The sequence below is a fragment of the Zootoca vivipara genome, chromosome Z2, assembly GCF_965207765.1.
Source record: "Zootoca vivipara chromosome Z2, rZooViv2.hap1.1, whole genome shotgun sequence".
In the NCBI taxonomy this organism is placed as follows: Eukaryota; Metazoa; Chordata; class Lepidosauria; order Squamata; family Lacertidae; genus Zootoca; species Zootoca vivipara.
In genome coordinates this window covers 18846670-18863480 of record NC_142585.1, presented here as the reverse complement: position 1 = coordinate 18863480, position 16811 = coordinate 18846670, and the positions used below count along the sequence as shown (strand labels likewise).

The following is a 16811-nucleotide window of genomic DNA, read 5'->3' as shown; positions in this document are numbered from 1 at the left end:
GTTGTTCTTCTCAAGGGAGTCCAAAAAAATGACCAAAGGAGACTGGAGCTCTGAGAGCAGGTATGGAGACTGCAGAGTCTGGATGGGAGATCTTTTATTATTTATTTTCATTTGAAGCGGAGTGGAGTGGAGACTAGATGGATTACTTTGAGGGGATGCAGGTGGAGAGCAGCGGAACGGGATTGGGAACTTCCCCCTTCCCCACTGAAAGAATCCAACTGGGCAGGGCCAACCTGCGCATGAAGCGTTGCGAGGCCATTGCCTCAAGCAGTAGATCCAGGTCCATAGAGCACCATGCTTGCAGCCATGTCACTATTGTGACCACCATGACCACGGTCATGCCCTTGTGAGTGTTTCACCAACAACCTGTTCCTCTCCAGCCTCCTTTCCTGAAGGAGAAGCCAAGGGCTGGAGGAGGAAGCAGAGGCAGGGCTCAGGGTGTTTCTGCCTCAAGCAAAAACATCCTAGGCTTTTCCTGGGAGTGGACATTAGAAATTGCTTTCGATATGGAAAAGAGTGGAATGAAGGAAAGTGGGGGGAGGGGAGTGTGTTAAAGGAAAATGGATGAGTTTTCCAAATTAAAATTGGGATTGAAGACAGAGCTCTATTTATTCACAAAAGGGGCTTCTGCCCAGTGGAATTTTCAGCTCCCTACACCCCAGCATCTTAAAACACAAGAAGAGCTTGGGAGATAAATATTGTGTATAAGATAGATGTTTGGAATGGTCTGTCCTTGGTGTGAAAAGAGGATCCTTGCAATATTTACTTTGGTGAACTACAACTCCCACGACAACAACTCTGAAGGTGGCACAGATGTTCAGAGCGGGGTGCTGATAATGCCAAGGTCATAAGTTTGATCCCTGTATAGACCAACTGCATTATTCCTGCATTGTAGGGGATTGAACTAGATCAGTGGTTCCCAATTAGCTAATTACTGAAGACCCCTTATATTTCCAAAGCCAAGCCACAGGCCCCCTACTTTTGAAAATTTTGATAAAACTATGGTAGTTACCTCTGCAAAGCAATTTTTTGAACAAAATGTGGGGTAATAAGCAAAGGATTTTAGGTATACTAAAAAACAACACTGCCCATAATATTTGTGATATTGCCATGCAAAAATGACAAAAAAAAATAGTTGGAGGGAGGCAAGGGATGGGGCAACGGACCCCTGACTGGGAATAACTGAACTAGATGGTCCTCTTGTGTCCCTTCCAACTCTACAATTTTATGATCCTGTGTCTTAAACACAAATCTTGAGGAATAAACTGTGTGTGTGTGTGTGTGTGTTTCTGTTTTAACTTTCCCAGCTTTTGCTTTATTCTGATTTCCGCTTGTGTCCCTACTCCCCACATGTAGAATTGCTATACGTTTGGATTTTCCTGGACATTAAAGCGTTTACCACACAGACACTTGTTTCCAAAGGCCAAATCCCGGCAATTCCAGGTGGATGGCAACCCTACCCACTTGTGCCAGATTGCCTGGCATACATGACAAGCATCTAGACACATAAATTATCCAGAATCCCAAGCAGCGACATTGTGAAACTTTAATAGGAATAAAAGGTAGGGGGAAAGGAGGCACAATGTCAAGCAGGCTGTAGAATAAACGAGAGCACTGTGGGTCTAAAACCGGCCCCTGAATCTCTTGCTCCCTACTCTGCGCTTCTAGCAATAACATTTTTTGCTTGCTGGATGGCTGCGTGCATTGAGACCTCAATCACTGAGGAAGAGTGCTGGCCCAGTGGTGGAAGTATGTGCTTGGCATGCAGGCGATCCAAAAATCAATTCAAGACCAAAATTCCAGTTCTCATGTATTCTGTATGAATGGCTAATTTAAAGGGGAATAGCATGGTGCCTTCCACAGAGTCAGACCATTGATCGCCTAACTCAAGGGAGGACCATAGCTCGCATCTGTTTTGCATGCAGGAGGTCCCAGAACAGTCTCCAGCATCTCCAGGTGAAACTGAAAACGTCACCTGCCTGGAACCTTGTAGAGCCACTGCCAATCAGTACAGACAGTGCTGAGTTAGGTAGCTATGATCCATCCACCATCATCCTTTGCCCAAAGCAAAGGCACATCGCTGATCAAAATCTTTTCAAAGAATTTCCCTGCTCACCAAGCCACCTGCCCTCGTTTATGCATTGTCGATGGCTTATCAAAGGTATCCTCATTGAAAGTATCATCAAGGCAGACAGCTTTATGAAATCTTGGTGGCCTTCCTTACAAAATGCTAATGGGGACAATGGCACCAGTTGCCCTCTGGACTCACAGGGTGCAGCTTATTTTTGAGCCATCAGTTGGAGCCACATTTGGAATGACCCTTGAGAAATGATAGTCTGCCTATATTCAGCAGCTTACCACCTTGTTGTTGGTTAAAAACTTTTAATAAAAAGCATGCTTAAAAGAAAATGGGAAATGAAATTTAGCTGGCTTCTTGAGAAAAGAATAATGTCTAATTATTTGTATCTGCTTTTAAATGTTGTGTCTCTTTGTAATGAGTTTTACTGGTTCTGTGGTCATTATAAATTGCTTACCTTCACTAAAATATATAAATATACTCCACTGGAAACTTTTATTATCCAAATTCAATTTCCTTAGAATGTCCTTCATGGAAATTAGATGAGCGAATAGATAGCAAAATGTTTTGCGTGGGGAGGAGGATTCAGTGTTATAATAGATCTAGATATGGATAGTCCTTCAGTACTGCAAAACTTGACACTTGGAGACCTTTGAGTCCTTCCCAAAAGGACTTCACCCACTATTTAGGGGGGAAGTATGTGAGAGCTGACCTTCTGCAGTACTGATTTCACATTCTTGGACTCCTAATCTTATACGTAAATTAGAGCTGGAACCATCTCAGGCCCTATGGCTCTTGAAATGACCATGACTTATTGAGCAAAAAACCGCAGAATCAACCTCCCTTCCTGGTGACTAAACCCCACTTGCTTTTACAAAATAAATTAACAACAGAGGAAAATCATGGAAGAAATAAAATGGCTTTTGAAATTAATGAAGGAGATTCCTATTATCCACATTTATTACGAGACATGTTAAAAGCGCCCCTAAGGGAAAATTCTGTAAGCAAAGGTAGCAGGCTTTGAAAAGCTTGCGCAGATACACAAGGACACATTGCTAAAAGAAACAAAGGGATTTGGAGTGACCATGAATGAACAGGTAGTACCAGAATGTACAGAGCGTACAGAATTGTACCTAGAAAAAGGTTACAACTGGATTACCTTTTTGTAAACAAATAAAAAAACCCAAAAATAAAACTGGGAAGCAGCAGGACTCCTTATGAACTCTTAAACAAGACAAAACACAAAACTACATATCCCTACCTAGTCACCAAATGTGAGGGGGAAATGTAAACAAGCATCTTACACTGCTTTAAATGATAACCAAAATAAGTTTTTGAAAAATCATGCAATTCATTTGTAGGCAAGGGAAAGCTTTCTGAAATGTACAAAATCTTACTAAGACACACAATGGGTTGAAATGACAAAGCAGCAGACGATATTCGGGGACAGTGGTTTGCCGTGTGGGGAAATGTTCCTTTCCATTCACCTTAAGCAAAGATGTGGTGGCCTTGTGCATCCATAAATAACTTTCAGAAATGTATTTCATTACTTCCCAAACCTTATCAATGGGCTACCAAATGGCATTTCTTTCTATTTTTGATGAAACTGGGGAAACAGCTTTAGAAGAAGGGGTTGTTGACATTCACTGGCCTGGAAAACACCTGATGCCAATATGATGGAATAGTAGTGTCCGCAAATTGTGGGTGTTGCATTGATGGAGAAACTAAGGCAACAAATGGGGACATGACGCAACCTATGTTCTAAAGATACATTTCACGCAATGTGGGTTTTCTTTATTAAACATGTAAAGATTACGACGGGCTTCTTCAAATGCACATAGCCTCTTACAAGCAGAGGTTTTAGATTAATTTTCTGTAAATGTCTGTAATAAATAGTTGTTACTGAAAACACGACAAAACAATGCAATGCCGGACTCATCCCTCCTGTCAATGACCCTGGATAGCACGGGTCCGAGTAGTTTCCACCTTACTCTGCTCCTTTCTCTGTGAAAGCCTGCTCTTTTGCTTTTAAATCGGAGCAAACGTCAATCCACTCCCTTCCAAATAAGCATTTTTTAATGAGCCCCCCCTACTCTGTGTGTGCTTTAAGCTAACTGTTTTCTTCTGCTCCTGTCTCAATGTGCAGAAATTGAGCACATGGATTTTTCAGCATCGTGAGTTTCCCCCAAGACAGTGTCGAGATAAGACGTGTTTGTGTGGCTCCACACTTGCAATTATTGTTGCTTTGGCTAAGAGGAGTGCATGCAAGACATAGCTAGATAGCTAGATAGTTTACATCACTTTGCCTCCATGCCAGGAGAATGCTACCGGTACAGTTTGAATTTCTGCATGCCATCTGCTGTTATGGAACAAGTCACCCCCATGATCCCTCTATCCCTGTGTTGTCTAGGTTGGCCCACAGAAGCTCTCAAGGGTTTCAGACAAGGGGCCTTTACATTACAGTGGAACCTTGGTTCTCAAACACCTTGGTTCGCAAAAGCCGAAAACCCAGAAATAAGTGTACCGGTTTTCTAACGTTTTTCGGAAGCCGAATGTCCAATGCAGTTGTTGGCTATTATTTCCGGGGTGCCTGCACCAGTCAGAAGCTGCGCCTTGGTTTTCAAACATTTCAGAAGTCAAACGGATTTCCGGAGCGGATTAAGTTTAGCGCTTTTGTTTTTGCTCTTTATTTTGCGTTTTTGTTTTTGATGCTTTTTCGGTTAATTAGTTTTTGTGACTGTGTGGAACCCAGTTCAGCTACTGCTTGATTGATTGTGTGACTGAAGAAATGGATAAAAGCCCCCCCAAAGTTCAAACAATGACTATCATCAGCCCAGGTAAGGAAATAAAAATAATTTTATTATCATCTACTATACTGTCTTATTTATTTTATAGGTACAGTACATTGATGATTTTCTGGATCAATGGTCCCGTTAAATAGTAAAATTCATGTTAAATTGCTGTTTTAGGGGTTGTTTTTAAAAGTCTGGAACGGATTAATCCGTTTTTCATTACTTTCTATGGGAAAGTGCGCCTTGGTTTTGGAACAGACTTCTGGAGCAGATTAAGTTTGAGAACCAAGGTACCACTGTAGTCCTATTTGGAGGTGTTGGAAGATTAGACAGCTCAGTCAGCAGAGCATGAGACTCTTAAATCTCAGGGTCGTGGTTTCTATGGGCAAAAGATTCCTGCATTGTAGGGGGCTGGACCAGATGACCCTCGTTGTCCCTTCCAGCTCTAAAATTCTATGATTCTACAAACATGGGACCCTGAGTTGTGGCCCTTCTAGCACTCTAATTAGAGGGGAGTTTTGTAGTTACCATAGTTCCACTTTGAGGCAAGGAGGAAGTACTCAGAAGTCTAATTCACTTTTGACAAATATTTTTCAGATCACGGAATCACAGAATTGAAGAGTTGGAAGGGACCTCCCAAGGTCATCCATTCCAACCCCTGCGATGCAGGAATCGCAACTCAAGATAATCCAACAAATGACCTGGAAGATTTTTTTAACTGTTTTTAGAATGTTTTGGTTGTTTTGGAATTACTTAAGAAAAACTGGGTGTGTTTGCCACTTTGGGCTCCTTCAGGAGAGATTTGATTCTGTCGGTGTTTAAAAGAACACTTGCCTAATCTGCACTACCCCAAACAATAAGAAATGGAATTTTGCAGTGCAGCTTCCCAGCAAAAAACGTATGAGAAGGGAGTGTGAATGAAAAGCATATATTAGTCAAAATAAATGTCCCATCTAGAGGGTCACAGGCTCCCCTGTCTTTCGGGTTTATTCAGTGGAGCACACTGTTTGGGGTAGAGGTTTGAGATCTGAGACTAGATCTGCAGTACTCATAAACATTTCACTCTTTAGAGATGAGAAGTCAGCACCATCCAAGTATAGGAGGAGGGGGGTGGGTGGAATACAGGGTTAAGAAATAGAAGAATGCGTTCAATCTCCTACACGAAGCCAGAACCAATTATGAAGATTTACCAGTTGGTTATCGATCAAATGCATGGAATTTATAATTGTTAATAATAATTATAATTATAATTATAATAATTAATAATAATAATAATAATAAGATGTAAGACAAGCCTATACACTTCATTAAAAATGCCAGGTCACTTCACAACAATATACTGATGGACTCAATAGAATCAGCATTAAGTACTGGGGCACGGGCCTTGGCTGGCACCCTGAAATGCCCAACCCCTGCACCTGTCCTAAAGACTGAGGAGGCTCAAGGCAATAACTTTCTGCACTTCACGTTAACTCAGAAGACGGCCCAGCTGTGCTCAGATGTTCAAAATTCCCTTTTCACCTTTGAAACAGGAAGTCCAATGCCTGGTCCTGCAACTTTCTGCACTTCACGTTAACGCAGAAGACGGCTCAGTTGTGCTCAGATGCTCAAAATTCCCTTTGAAACTTTGGAGGGTCTATTTCAATTGGCATCGGGACAGCTCACCTGGCTGTGCAGCTGCCTTTACTGCAGAGGCAGGAGGTTTCCTTCCTTTCATATTCAGGATTTCTGTACTTACATAAAAATAATAAAATTGTTTATGCTGTTTGTTAAAAGTCATGAATGAACTCTCACAACTTGTTGACAAGGTAGCTTGCTTGTGTTTTGATAAATCGTATAAAAGGAGCATTCATAGGAAGTTGCACTTTACAGAGTCAATCTAGCTTAGCACTGCCTACACTGACTGGCAGCAGCTCTGCGGGGTTTTCAAACAGGGGACATTCCCAGCCCTGTCTGGTGGAGATCCTGGACTGAACCTGGGATCTCCTGCATGCAAAGCAAGACACCCCTAAACTTGGGAGGCATGAATTCTCTACTGTATTTCAACAAATGTTGGGGTGGCCTCTCTTTAGAAATCTTGCGAGAAAATGTATGAACTGGTTTGAGATAAAAAGTGATTCGTAAAGCTGCAGACAAACAACAGGTGTCCCAAAGTTAGGGAGAAAACATCGCAACTAAAGAGGGGGGAAGATTAGTTCAGGGTCAAGGTGGGTGGGTTGTCAAGGGAACAGTGTCCTGCCCATCTTTGTGACATCTCTTGCTGCTTGTATAAAAGACAGCAGCTACACATCCCCGTCGTGGGTTAGTTGGGAGGAGTTGGTAGAGACAGAACTGGGACGGAGAAGCAAGCAAGAAAGCGAGTGACCAACAGGGGAGATAGGTGTAGACTTTGCTTTGCTTTAACTTTTCTCTCTTTTTTTTGCTTTAACTTTATTTATCATTTCATTTTATCATTTCATTTTCATTTGTATATTTTGTGCACATATTTTCCTGTATATTTTAGACAGAGAGGAGTAGCAATAGGGTTAGAGACAAGGTTCAGAGTTAGTGTTGTGTGAGCATTTTAAAGCAGTTTAGTTTAAACAGGAGGGGATTTCACCTGAAGAGATGGCCAGCATCGGGAATCTGTAAGTAGGATTTCTTCTGCTTCTTCTTCTTTTTAAAAAAATCTTCTGGGGCAAGGGTTTGGGGTCCCCCACACGGCCAGAATCCCCATGGAATTTAACCCCTTCCTGAACAGTTTAACTTCTCTCCCACCCCCCTTTCCCTGCCTTCCCATTCTCCCTCAAATCTCATTGTAGCTCAGCTGGTTAGAGTGAGCTGCAGATAGCACCAAGGCTGCAGGTTCGATTCCCATAAGGTACAGCTGCATATTCCTGCACTGCCGGGGGTTGGAATAGATGATCCCCAGGGTACCTTCCATGATTATTATTTTTTGGATGCTTTTTATTACACTCATAGCCCACTTTTCATCCAAGCAGTTCAAGGTGGCATTTATGGCTTGTCTTTCCCCCTGTTTTCCCCCTCACAACAAACCTGTTAGGCAGGCTAGGATGAGAGTGACTGGACCCAATATCAAACAGTGCACTTCATGACTGAGTGGGGATTTGCAATCGGATCTTCCAGGTCCTCCTAGTCCAGAATTCTAACCACTATACACACACACACCCTCTCTCTCTACCCCTTCTCCGTTTCTCAACTCTTCAGCCATCAACTGCAACAGACAGATGTTCTGTCAGTCACTCTGGCTCTAAGAGAGTTTCCATCGCGTTCTTCGGCTCATCTATGCCTTGATGCTTTGACGACCTTCCTAGCAGCCCCCTTTACTCTCTAGGCAGCGCAGGGTTGTCCTAAAAGCAAGATGCTGAGGGTTTTTTAAATGCTGGAAATGCTTCCCTTATCTCTGCTTTGTGGGGGGGGAGTGTTGGAATCCCCCCTACACACACACACACACAAACATGAAATGCACCACTGTGTTCCTGTGGAGAGCCGTTTGGGGTCTGTGGGTGTATGAAAAACACGAAAAGAGCCCTGTTGCTGGATCAGAGGTAAAGCCCATCTAGTCCAAACTGATGTATCCTGTAAAACTCACAAGCAGTAGTCCATTCTTGCTGCTTGTCCTCTAGCAGTTGGCTTCAGAGGTAGAGTGCCTCTGTTCCTGGAAGCTCTATATAGTTATGTTCTGTCATGGTAAGAGATGCTGTTTTTCTCCTCCAATAATTGGTGTAATCTGCTTCCCAGCCCTGCAGGCTACTTGTCTGCAGGCTACTTGTCCTTGTAGCATCGGGTGCCTGCAAATTTCAGAAACTGATTAAACATGATGTGAAGAAGTTCCCACCACCATTCTAAAATTAGATGATTCAAAGCTTTCTCTCCAAGGCCATGATCATCTTGGATAACTCCTTTCCTTGTTGGTTCCCCCCCCCCCAATAATAATAAATAAATAAATTATTAAAGATTTCTTAGTTTACAAAAATATGTACATTGTCTCCTTTTTTCAAGTTACATTTACTACAGATCAGTTTCATTTGTTGAGACATTGGTGTTACATTCAGAATAAAAGGGGAAAAGAGGTGGAGGTGGAATGGTGAGTGGGGTGGGGGTCGGGTGGCAATGCTTCTCTTCTGCTTAGTGTATGTGTGGGGTTTTGTGTAAGCATCGCTTGTGTGGGTTCACTTACTATTCACCTGTTGCATTTCCTTAGTGGTGAGAGAGGTTGGGGGGGGGTGACCTAGAGTGTGGTTGGTGGTCTTTGGTTGGCTGCAGTGAGATTTGTTTTTGTGTGTGAGTGGGCACCTAGGGTACAAATAACCAGAAACCTCATTAAACTATACCTCCCACAGCTACAACCCCTCGTGGCGACAAATCAACAAATACCTGAGGAGGTGCAACAACACCAAATGCTGCTTTCCTTGTTGATACGATGTCCTGCAGTTCAGTTAGCAGCCGAAGTAGCATGTGAAATGCTACGGCTCCGCCTACGAACTGTTAGGCTACCCATATTTGTGTTATGGCTATGCTGCAAAGACTCTCTCTCTCCTCTTGCGCGCACACGCACACACACACACACCATTTTGGTTGTAGGCTTCTGTCTCAGCTTTTGAAATGTGTTGGGGAGGGGGGTTTACTGGGTTGTTTTTCACCTTTATTATGCATTTTTATATTGCAATTTTTATGTTGTAACCAGTGCTTTTTTTTCTTTTAAAAAATGTTTAGGGGTACTCTCATTTTGACTCAAGAAAACCACCATTTTATAGTTCAGATTGGGGGAAATAAATACAGTAGAGTAAATGGACAAAAGTGCAAAGATTCACAAAACGTTTAGGGGTATGCGTACCCCTGCATCCCTCCAGAAAAAAAAGCACTGGTTGTAACTGAGACCTGCGGGTATAGGGCAGTGTAACAACAACAACAACAACAACAAACAACAACAACAACAAACAACAACAACAACAACAACAACAACAACAACAACAACAACAACAACAACGTCTGCCCCTCTCCTTATCTTCTAGGTTCAGGCGACTGAGGGACATGGCAGCCCGCAAGAAGAAGAGGACCCTCAAAGTCCCCAAGAAGTCCAAGGTTGCTGTGGGCCCAGGTGAGCAAAATGCTTCACGTTCATTTTCATTTTGGAGCGTAAGGAGGGGTGGCCTTAATGCTTTAATACTCAACTGTGGAAAATAAGTAGAAATGAACTAACCTGCTCCCATGTCCATTCCTTCTTCTCTTGTTGCAGATGGTTCAGAGACTGGCAAGGTCGTGGCATCGCGTGCGGTTAGTATTTGAGAAAACAGCACAGTACATACTAAATCCCTCACCCACCCCCACCCACCAATGCTGTTTATACCCCCATTTTGGCGGTCTCAGAGGCAGAGAAGCCCTCCTGCCATGGATTGACAGTCTGACTCTTGCCATTTCAGCAACTGGAGAAGGATGAGATGTTCCTCTCCTGCGTCCTGGCCACTTGCTCGGAGGCCCGCCAGAGAGAGAAGGACAGGTTGAGGTACTCAAAAAGTATGGCTGTCAAGGCAATTGCGGTGAGTGAGAGGTTGCATGAGGTACCCAGGGGTGAGGTGGGCAGGAGAGCTGCGGATGGGATTTGGGGGGTGTTGGACAGAAGGAAGGCCTGGTGGGGTCTGGCCAAGAAAAGGATTGTGCTGGCATTTGGTATCAAATTGCCAATTCCTGCCCTGAGTTTGGGGTTGGAGGAATCAACCTGATGTCCATCAGGAACTGACCCCCCCCCCCCGCCCTCTGTTCTCTTTCAGGATCTCATGGGACGGATTGCATGCTTTGTGCAGCCTGAATTGGTCCTTGCTATGGCTCTGGAAGCCCTTTTCCAACTGAGGTATACGGGGTTTTTTTTGAGCTTGACAAGAAGCTTGGGGGGGGGGAAGCAGAATGTGGAAAGGTGTTACCAGACCTTGCCACTTCAGTGAATTAGATTGGAATAATTGCTTACAATTTCTTGAGTTTCTTGTGTTCAAAAAGCTTTATTTATGCAGCAACTATTTACAGGATGAGTGGAGATGTGAGAGATAAAATAGAAGATATATTGTTTAGAGATAACTTTGAAACGGCTCAGCTTTTAGGGGCTCAGCTTTTAGGACCTAGAGGCTTGCAAACAAAGTGCCAGGTAGACTGCCACATAAACAGTGCCCTCGTGTGTTTATTTTAATTTTACTTTTATTCATTTTTATCCTGTAAAATTTATACACTGCTTGATTGTAAAAAGCAGTTTAAGCTAACACATGCATTCACTAGAAGTTCAAGAGAATGAAATGGATTTGATGCCCCCCCCCTCAATATGAGGAAGACTCCAAGGAGACAGAGTCTAAAAGCTTTTCCCTCCGTCTCTCCAGCCTCATGAAGCCCAAATTACCACTGAAGCTCCATAGCCTGATTGTGCATGCAGCCTTTGCGGCGGTCATTGAGGTAAAAACTGAGCCCGACAAGCAGGTAAGTTGTTAGTCTTGAAATTTGACTTCTATGGTTATTTCTTCTTCACACGCTTTAAGCATCACACCCATTGTTCAACATCTGATCTCTCTTTCCCCTGCTTGGCGCATCCTCTCCCTCCCTCAATGGATCCACGTGGATGAAAATTGCCATTGCCCGTAGGAGTTAGAAGAACGTTATACTCTGATGCTGGGAGGCCTCCTCTGGGAGGCTCCAAGCACTAAGATCCTGAACTTGCTGATGAATGTAAGTATATTGATGGCATTGGTGGCTGTTTTACCTAGAAAGCTTTCATGGAGAAGCCGCCACCTAGCATATACTTTCTCAGCAGTGCACCTCTTGGGCCCTTCCCCTCTTGGAAGGCAAGCTGGCCACATGGAATAGCCAGCAAAGGCCCACTTGCCCAAACAGCCAAAGGAGGGTCTTTGGTGCAGAGCTACAATTTGGGGCTGGAGGACATTGCCATTTTAGAACAGTTGAGGCCAATGAGAAACAGATCTCTCTCTGAGAGTGTGAGGGGCTTCACAGTGGTCTGCCTCTTTCACCCAGACCAGCCCCCTGATTCTGAGGTCCTCTTTCCTCCCACAGGAACTGAGAGGTTACACAACAAGTGCGATTGCAGCGGAGAGGCAGCTGGCAGCCAGTGGCATTAGCTCGCTGATGTCCTATGCAAGAGCTCTCCCTCGCCTGAAGGTAAGTATCTCACCTTTATTGATTAATTTCTTTGGCACACTTGCATCTCACCTTAGCAGCCCCAAGAGGCTCCCATAGTGGCTTATGAAAGGATTCCCACAGTAGGAATCACAGTCTGGTATCAGGCACACAACACATTATGTGTCCCTGGGATGCCAGATAATTCTGGAAGCATTTCCTGCCCTCTTCCTTGGTGTTACACTTCCACCTCTGCCTAGTAGGCTGCAGGACCCATTGAGGTTGCCTGGGGCAAGGGATTGGGGCCAAGCAATAGAACTCACTCATCCCATGATGGAAGCAAGTCTTCCCTGGCTTGGGGTCTGCTTCCACATTCTCTTGTACCCATTATTTGTGGAGGGTTTAGCATCAGATCAGTCATCTGATCCAGCATTTTCTTTTCTCTACAGCGTGTTCTCGTCCCTCTGGAGCTGGCTCACTTCTGCCCCAAAGAAGGTAACACCCACAGCCTGGGGACGTAGGACTCACTTTCCAGACTAAGGAGGGCCCACTCAGTAGCTGCAATATCCTTGCTTGATGCAGAGCTCCTGGGTCATGTGGCTATGAAATCCTGCCACAGGGCAAACGTGGCTATTTCTCTCCAGGGCCAAACTGCAGGATTGGAAGGAGTCGTTGCCACCAAAGACAGGATCCATAAATAGAACCCCAGCCCTGAAGGCCTCATTGTATGGTTGAATGGGTGCCAGGTAAATTTGGTGAATCAGTAAATGTGGCATAAATTAATCTCTCTTCTCCTTCATTCTCTTCCAGATGACATAATACTTGATGTCGATTTCGATTACGGGGATAAGACACAAGTCTAAGTTTCAAGGCTCAGCAGTGATGGAGTGGCAATTTTTGCTTTCTGTTTAATTGTGTGTGTTGTTGCTAATCGTGATCATTGCTGTTGTTTTTGAATTCTTTCCTATGCAATATTACTTTTCTATTGTTTTTAAATTGTTGCTTCTTAAATTGTCCTTGTAAAGGAAAGTGTTCTGCTAATGTTGATTGTACAGTGGTACCTCTGGTTAAGATCTTAATTCGTTCCGGAGGTCCGTTCTTAACCTGAAACTGTTCTTAACCTGAACGCCACTTTAGCTAATGGGGCCTCCTGCTGCCACCGCACAATTTCTGTTCTCATCCTGAAGCAAAGTTCTTAACCTGAGGTACTATTTCTGGGTTAGCGGAGTTTGTAACCTGAAGCGTTTGTAATCCGTGGTACCACTGTATTCTGAATTGCTTCAATAAGCCTCATAGCAATGAATAATATTAAGAGTAATAATTATTTTACTTGCCTTAATTATAATAAAGCATTAACATACATATTTTAAATTAGCGGTTAAGGTCTTAAACTACATATTTTAATTGTTTTACATCTGTATCATTTACCATGTTCTAGCTCATAGATTTTAATTTTAACCTACATATATATCTACATCTGTATCTGTTTTCTACATCCGTTTTCTATCTCTGTATAAGTCCATATTCTGGTTTGTGACTGTAATAAATTGATTCGTTCATTCAATAAAGTTTTGGTGGTTTTGAAATTCAGTAAATTGTCTCTGCCTCCATTTTTTTGTATTGAGGGAAACGCTTTATAAAATAATCAGAAAACATCAGGGTTGTAATAGTCAACATTAGTCCTTTTCACAGCAGACCTATTTAAATTGCTGGGCACAAATTACATGGATGTGTTGATTTTGATGCATCTATTCTGAGCAGAACTGTTGACTGCTACTCACAGGATATCATGGAATTGTAGAGTTGGAAGGGACCACAACCGTCATCTAGTTCAACCCCCTGCAATGCAGGAATAATTTGCCCAACGTGGGGCTCAAACCAACAACCCTGAGATTACGAGTCTCATACTCTACTGACTGAGCTATGGGGAGATATATTGTTTGATAAATTGTCTCTTTAAAACATTTTGGTTTTAACCTCTCTGCAGGAGCTGCTATGCCTGAATTCCATCTAGTTCTGTCGAAAGGGAGGTGGGGGGGGGGTTGTTTTCTGATTTCTTAATTGTGAATATTTTTTTGGGAGGGGAGGCATAGGTGGAAAGGAGATACTTAGATGGACCAGAGTGAAATCGGGCCGAGCCTTTGGGGCTTTGGGATGGCTTGGGGAATTTTAAAAGTATCACACCCAAATCAAAACTCTTGGTTGTTGGATGCTTTTGCCTTCTGTCATCATTTGAGTTTCCCTCTGTTTCCCTTTCAAGCTGCTGTCTGGAAGGAGGCCAAAGCCCACTTAAACATAATAATGATTATAACAAAGCATTCATTCAACAGCCAGAGTTGAATGAAGACGATGTGCTAGGATGAGAATGAGATAATTAAACCATTCTGCAATACACACACACACACACACACACACACACACACACACACACACACACAGCAATCCGAACCCCAGTACTCTTATGAGGACAACTGACAAAACCACACATTTAAAGAACCGTTGCACTAAGAGTCACAGATTCACCCAACACATCCTGGGAACCTCCGCTTGTTAAAGATCTAACATCTCTCAGCACCCTTAGCAAACTACAGTTCCCAGGATTCTTTAGGGAAAGCATGGACTCTTTAAAGTGGTGTAAGAGCTTTAAATGTGTGGTGTGGAATTCCTCCAAAATAATTGGGGAACACTGCATCACACTCTCTCTCAGGCTATGGTCCTGGCCCCAGGCTCAGGAGGAGGAGGAAGGCTCTTTATTAGATTAGGTTTGTATCCTGCCTTTCTGTTTTCATGCCCAAGGCAGCTAAACCGTCAGAACTACATAAATCAATTATAATAATCAATACAATAAGAACAGCAATAAGAATTATTTACCAAATCTAAATAATCTGATAGAAAGTTGAGGGAGGGGTGATCTCTCCATCGGCTGCAGCCTTTAGACACAACATTTCAATGAACATTATTGTTGTTATTGTTATTATTATTATTATTATCATTATTATTTATTTCATTTCTATACTAAAATAAAATAAAGTCAATAAAAGGAGACAATATGGAGGATGCGCCGCAAACGGCACAGACAGACAAAGGCAGGAGCGGGTAACAGGTGAGTTGTGGCAGCCATTTTTGCAAACCATTTTTACCCTCCTCCAATAATTTATATACACACACACACACACACACACACACACACACACACACACACACAATTGAAGGAGAATACCAACCCGTCCTGGGCTTCATGGGACAGATTAGATGCCTGCCATCTTCACTCCTGACCACTGCCTGAAGAACAAACATATTAAGGAGGTTTGAACCTCTAAAGGTTGTGATACTCCTTGACAGAAACAAATATATTGTAGGTTTGAGGGGGTCAGTCTGCATGAGCCCATTCCAATTCTTTGCATGTGGGTACCCCAATGAGGTTGAAATTTGACAAAAGGAAATTGCTGAACTAGTCATACAGGTTCCTTTGGAAGACAAAATGTCTTAAGTGTCCCCATCAACACCCCTAAAGAACGAGCAAGGCTGTTAGGGTTGCCATATTTTAAAAAGTGAAATCCAGGCACAACTTGTTTTTGTTTTGCCAAAGTTGTTGATCTTTTGTTCCTCATTCAAAGGAAATAGAAGCCTGGGAAAGTGCCTAGTACTGCTCACCACTCAGAGATTGGGGTAGCCTGTAACAATACACAGACGTCCTTGAACAGGATAATCTATGCAGGTTGTAGAATCTGGCATTTCAGGGCATATACAAATATCACTGTTAGCAGGGCTTTTTTTCCCAGTGGGAATTTGCTGGAACTCAGTTATGGCACCTCTCAGGTGGGTTCTGAAACCTCTCAGGTGGGCCCCACTGGCATTCTAAGAAAAAGAATGGTGAGTGCCTGTACCTCTTTTTCTATATATAAAAAAGGGCACTGATTTTTTTGTATGATTATTTATTATTATCATTATCATTATCATTATTTATTTATTTATTTATACCCCGCCCATCTGGCTGGATTTCCCCCGCCACTTTGGGCAGCTTCCACAAATACCAAATTACATTAAAATATCACAGATTAAAAACTTCCCTAAACAGGGCTGCCTTTAGGTGTTTTCTAAATGTCAGGTAGTTTTTTATCTCCTTGACCTCTGATGGAAGGGCGTTCCACAGGGCGGGTGCCACTACCGAGAAGGCCCTCTGCCTGGTTCCCTGTAGCTTTGCTTCTCGCAGTGAGGGAACCGCCAGAAGGCCCTCGGCGCTGGATCTCAGTGTCCAGGCTGGACGATGGGGGTGGAGATGCTCCTTCAGGTATATAGGACCGAGGCCGTTTAGGGCTTTAAAGGTCAGCACCAACACTTTGAATCGTGCTCGGAAACGTACTGGGAGCCAATGTAGGTCTCTTAGGACTGCTGTTATGTGGTCTTGGCGGCTGCTCCCAGTCACCAGTCTAGCTGCCGCATTCTGGATTAATTGCAGTTTCCGGGTCACCTTCAAAGGTAGCCCCACGTAGAGCGCATTGCAGTAGTCCAAGCGGGAGATAACTAGAGCATGCACCACTCTGGTGAGTGAGTCAGTCTGCGAGCAGGTAGGGTCTCAGCCTGCGTACCAGATGGAGCTGGTAGACAGCCGCCCTGGACACAGAATTAATCTGTGCCTCCATGGACAGCTGTGACTCCAAAATGACTCCCAGGCTGTGCCCCTGGTCCTTCAAGACAGTTATCCCATTCAGGACCAGGGAGTCCCCCACACCCGCCCGCCCCCTGTCCCCCCAAAACAGTACTTCTGTCTTGTCAGGATTCAACCTCAATCTGTTAGCCGCCACCCATCCTCCAACCGCCTCCAGACA

The 16811-nt window shown here is 43.6% G+C and overlaps 1 protein-coding gene across 1 annotated transcript; it reads left to right on the top strand.

Moving 5' to 3' along the window:
- Positions 1–9903: 9903 nt before the first annotated feature.
- On the top strand, positions 9904–12845 carry LOC148686577 (uncharacterized). Its single transcript, XM_088665411.1, has 9 exons — positions 9904–9970; positions 10109–10146; positions 10293–10409; positions 10641–10720; positions 11235–11331; positions 11494–11577; positions 11920–12024; positions 12432–12477; positions 12793–12845. The coding sequence occupies exons 1-9, from the start codon at positions 9904–9906 to the stop codon at positions 12843–12845; spliced, it is 687 nt and encodes a 228-aa protein (XP_088521537.1).
- The last annotated feature ends 3966 nt before the right edge of the window (positions 12846–16811 follow it).